Raw genomic sequence first — 5,000 nt, 5'->3', positions numbered from 1 at the left:
TTGGCAAAAATGTTCACAGCCACAATTATTTTTATATTTAAAGTTGAAACTTGAACTGAGCCTCGTTAACTGAATCACTTTCTTGGGAAGACGATTTTAGTAGGCAAAAACGATATGATTCTGACTTAATTGCTCTCCATCACGCCCTACTATGTAAATTAATTCATGTGTGTTTTACCTTTTAAACTCATCCAAATATTGAATATTCATTTCCTTTACAAATTACTATCACTTGTCTGATAAAACAAAAGATCATGACATTACACTCATACATGACAATACTTAGTGAAAAAAAAGGTTGAGAAGTCATGTCAAAAACTTGTGCTTCGTGTTTCACCAGGGGTTCCAAACACCTCAAAACAATAAAAGCACTCTGCTTACGGCACCATGCTTTCATCTGTTTTTTGGTGCTTGGAACCCCAGATGAAACACTCACACTCATTTTTTACATACTGTATTACGTCATTGATTAGTATTTCCTGAATAAGTTATTTTGCTAATAGTTTAATAACCTGCAGACGACCCATCCTACATGTACATGTATAATCTGACAACAACTAAAATGTGGCTAAAACAATGAAGCTCCTTTTCTCCATTTTTCTCTATTAAGAAACCATTATGGAAATATTTGCTATAATAAGGTCAGACATTGCAGATGTCTGGCCCAGGTAGTCAAGCACCAGTAAGCAAACAAACAAGCACTTCACTTACTGATTTCACTGTCAAATTGAAGTCATGTTCCTCTGCTCGAGTTGTCTCTTCCTTATCATCAGGAACAGCGACAGATTTAGCGTGATTAACACTGCATGTTTTTGGAATGTTATCAGCATTACATAAATCTTGAGGCTTTGGATAATTGCACTTTCCTGGTTTAGGTCTCAAAGATGACTTTCCAGAATAAACTGGCATAAACTCCTTGAAATGACAACTCTTAGGGATCAGAGTTTGACTGTTGCTATCAGATGACTGGCATGAGTCCAAGGACAACTTCGGAGGTTCAAACTTGAAGACAAGTGGGACTAATGATTTGCTATCTATGAAACATAATATTTTAAAGGGATTCAAATTCAAATTTTGCTTATAATAAATTGTTCAATGACAACAATAGCACTTATCAATATTCTTCTTTCGCTAAGCACTTCGCTTATTACTTTTTCTCTTTGCTCTAGGTCTTTTGTAAACACCATAATTTTGGGCTAAAATATTAATTTTAGAATACAGGACCAAGGCCAATTAAGTAGAGAGGGTGTACTATATATTATTATAGGTGGGTTGTGAGTACTCTTTTAGTCCAAGGGAGCCACTGGTCTACCATGCCACCAATACATGTACAATGTATTTCCAATGACAAGCCTTCCAGCAGTTGAGACACTACATTTAAATACAGTACAGGCAGGTACTTAATGGTATTGTGTGTTGGTGGCTTGAAATTAGGAAAGTTGAATCTTTGTCAATTGATTCTGATGTGGAATTTTAACTGTGGGAACATTTTATCAAGGAATATTTTACTCAATTTGGTGGGCTCCTCAGATTGGAGTGTGCAGCCTCGGGATTGAATAAAATAGTTGGCAACTGAGAAATTAGCCTGCGAGCAGGCTCACTTGTAAACACGAGCCGGTGAAGCAAGTGAGCCTGCTCGCAGGCTACTGAGAAATTGACAATTGGCTCAAATCACGTTGAGTTTTTCATATACTGTAATAATTTTTCACAGAGCCTGTTATAGGCATTGCCATACAAATCCTTTTGTTTTTGTCAGCAATTTTGGCTTTCCCTCACACTGAGCTTGGGGTGCCTGTGGTTCACGTTATGGAAAATCAGTTTGCGAGAGACTTAAAAAAATCAGCAAAAAGGGCAAATAGGGTGGGTAGAAAATGTCGGCATATTGGCAGATCCAAAATGTTGGCGATCATTCTGATCAACTTGAGTCTACATGCTGTTGCCAACCTGAGTCGACCTGATGTGAGGTTGCTTTCATGTAGCATAAATATAGTTTACGTCATAGAAAGTGCGGCGTACGGGGTTTTATGCACGAGTTGTTTGTGTCAAAAACCCGAACGAGCGAGGAACGAGCGAGTGAGGGTTTTTGACACAAACAACGAGTGAATAAAACCCCGTACAAAGCACTTTCTATGTCGTGAACTGTTTATTACACATAACATGAGAATTTTCATTAAAATAGTTTTCTGAACGCGAATTAGAAACAAAAACTCACTAACAATAGAACCAAAGCCAAATTTAATTTAATTCAATAACAAAGTACGATTTGCACGATTTGCACGAGATGCACGAGTGATTGGCATGGAAACGCCTTTACGCTTTCGTTGATTGGTTATACTTCCACATGTGAAAGAGCTGTACGCCATTCTGATTGGCTGTATAGGCCTTTTTCACATGTGAAAATAAAGCGTATAGATTTGTACAAATGAGCTTTATGGAATAAAATTCTCATGTTATGTGTAATAAATGTAGATACTACATGTATATAAATATTGGTTCCCTCATTTATTCCAGTTCTCTGGTTTGCAGATTAGAAGAAACATTATTGAAAGCATTATAATGTTACCTAGTTATTTCTAAGTGGAAAGATCAGTGACTACAGCTGTATATCATGGAATGATCACACTTTTTTGTGGATCGAACTTACTATACTTTGCAATGATCAGAACTGAACGATCTCACCATGAAATGATCTGACCGGATACCCTGCTTCTAATGCATCCCTGTAATTTACTGCTCCCTGCTTTGTTCAGCCTTACTTGTTTTAAGTTAGCTGAGTGATACATGTACAGTGTATATATACATGCATAATTATATAATATTATATTAAAGGGGCAGTGTCATGGTTTGTTAGTAAAAGTTTGGAGAGTAAAGGAGACCTGTTTACCTAAGGCAAATGAAGATTAATGACCAAAGTTTCTTCAAAACGGCTATTTTAACTCACAGAAACCATTCTTAAGTGTTTTTAGTTACGCGTAGCCTATGGCTACACGTAGATCAAAACGAATGCGAACTTGAAAACGTCGGCCCGACGTTTTCAAAATCTCCTCTTGCATCTTAGATAAACTCTGTAATAACTGTGTGGTTCATTTTTCTTTTAAAATTTAATCAATTTTTATCTCCGGTGAACCAGAAGCAATTTAAGAATGAAACGGTCACTGAAAATTGATTTAGTAATCTTGCGGTCGAAATAAGAGGGATAATTCCCGTCAGTGTAAAACACAGACTGTAGACTGCAGACTGCAAACCGGGGATAATAATTATGCAGACTGAGGTTATAATTTAACTGTTGAAAAAGCCCTAACCCATTAGAAATGCAAACAGTTATGCCTAAATATTGTTTTAGGCCTAATTAGGCCTAAGGTTAGCATTTCTAAGGGGTTTGGGCTTTTTCAACAGTTACTTATACTTACGTTATAACCTCAGTCTGCATTTTACCCCTGGTCTGCAGTGTGCGTTTTACACTGACAGGGATACATGTAATTCCCATGATACTACCGCTTTAATAAGAGAGAAACTACAGAATACAGGGCCACACAGGGTCACCACAAGCAAAGCAGTGGAGAGTTTTTGAAGAACAAAATGACATGCAAACAGCCGGCCATGGATTCTGTAGTTACAGTATGCTTTAACCGGCGCTGACTGACAATTCTGAGCCACGAACTCACCGTGCAATGGTTTAAAAGCATTGGAAGACACAACTGTAAAGTTGTGAGCTCTTTCACCTTCTAGTAGTAAATTGGTTGTCACTTCAAGAGGATCAAGAAGTGCTCGACACTCAGCACAAGGACTGCTCCGATCTACTTGGTACACGACAACATCCTCTTTGACATCCATAAAGATGAGAACAAAGATCTCTGAAAAAATGTTAACAGTTGCTCCTCGTATACAAAATAGCAGGAGTTTCATCCATTGTGATGAAAAAGCAAATAAATGAATTTTTGTTCCTTGAGAACAGAGAAAGTGTGACATGGGAATGGATTCATCACAGCCGCCATTTTGAATAGTGCAGTTCGTAGTACAGAGAGGAGTCTGAGGAGAGTGTTTTTTTATTTCAATATGGACGATTATGAGAGCGTCCTGTGTGTAAAAAATGAATGTTTTATTTACAAAATTCCTCCTCGAACAAGTAATCGGGGCTACAGGTAACTTCGTCTGTGTATTGAGCATATTATTTTCCTTCAGTTGCGTAAATGACGGGTCTGAATTTGTGGAAACGATTAAGTAATTTTCTCTTGAGTGGTAAGAATTCGATTGGGAAGATTTTTAGTTCCGCTTTGCAATTTACCCCAAGAAACTTATGACGGACACAAAGAAGTGAGATATCGAATATAGCTGTGACATTTTCCTTTCAACTTAATATGAATTTTCCACTGTACAAAAGCATTTTGTTGAAATACACGGCGAGTACGATTATAAATTTAGCTCTCGTATTTACACAATCGAAAAAATATAAATATATTAAGTCAAACATTCGAACTTTAGGAATCGGGGTTTGAAGTGTCAGACATATTTTTCTTGTTATTCACTGTAAAACCTTGGTAATTTTAGACAAAAATGGTTATGTTATTCAATGCGAGATTTTAAGTAAAATGGAGGAGTCTTAAATCTGATAAAAAGTGCTTCCGATCAAGCACAGTAAATCTGCCTAATTTGTTACAGAACCTAGCAAATGTACTACATTTAAGCAATAGAGGACTTCTTCCGTGTTCACATAGCCTAATCTAAACACGAGGGGTAGTTGGGAGAATTTGAGACAGTTATGCAAAACCAAGACGCAGTCCAGGGTTTGCATAGTAACTGTCAGGAATTCTGCCAACTCCCAGAGTGTTTAGATGAGGCTATTCAAACACGGAAAAAAGTCCTGTATTGCTTTTAAAATATTTCTCAAAAATAATTCAACACATGGAGGAAAATGCTGGTTTTTTTAATTTCTTGATTGAACAGATTTTCTTGATACACCCTCATATTTCCTACCAGCCAAACAAAATGTGCATCTGACG

The 5,000-nt window shown here is 37.0% G+C and overlaps 3 protein-coding genes across 5 annotated transcripts in view; 1 reads left to right on the top strand and 2 right to left on the bottom strand.

Moving 5' to 3' along the window:
- LOC138051799 (uncharacterized) overlaps nt 1-4,011 on the bottom strand; it is a 17,011-nt gene extending 13,000 nt beyond the window's left edge. The window contains exons 1-2 of one of the 2 annotated variants that reach the window (XM_068898064.1): nt 3,666-4,011; nt 712-1,034 (exon numbers count right to left, since the gene is read on the bottom strand). In XM_068898064.1, the coding sequence (XP_068754165.1) occupies nt 712-1,034; nt 3,666-3,969 (627 nt within the window). In that variant the 5' untranslated portion in view covers nt 3,970-4,011. The remainder of the gene's footprint in view (nt 1-711; nt 1,035-3,665) is intronic. The other variant, XM_068898065.1, reaches the window with a different exon arrangement.
- Nucleotides 1-5,000, bottom strand: part of LOC138051809 (furin-like protease kpc-1) — a 371,910-nt gene that overhangs the window by 166,555 nt on the left and 200,355 nt on the right. The gene's annotated exons all lie outside the window — the stretch shown is intronic.
- Nucleotides 4,038-5,000, top strand: part of LOC138051796 (adaptin ear-binding coat-associated protein 1-like) — a 12,039-nt gene continuing 11,076 nt past the window's right edge. For both annotated transcript variants that reach the window (XM_068898063.1, XM_068898062.1), the window contains exon 1: nt 4,038-4,142. In XM_068898063.1, coding sequence (XP_068754164.1) covers nt 4,057-4,142 — 86 coding nt within the window. In that variant the 5' untranslated portion in view covers nt 4,038-4,056. The remainder of the gene's footprint in view (nt 4,143-5,000) is intronic.

This window comes from Montipora capricornis, chromosome 6 (assembly GCF_036669925.1).
Source record: "Montipora capricornis isolate CH-2021 chromosome 6, ASM3666992v2, whole genome shotgun sequence".
Lineage (NCBI taxonomy): Eukaryota > Metazoa > Cnidaria > Anthozoa > Scleractinia > Acroporidae > Montipora > Montipora capricornis.
This window is presented reverse-complemented; position numbering and strand designations above follow the sequence as displayed.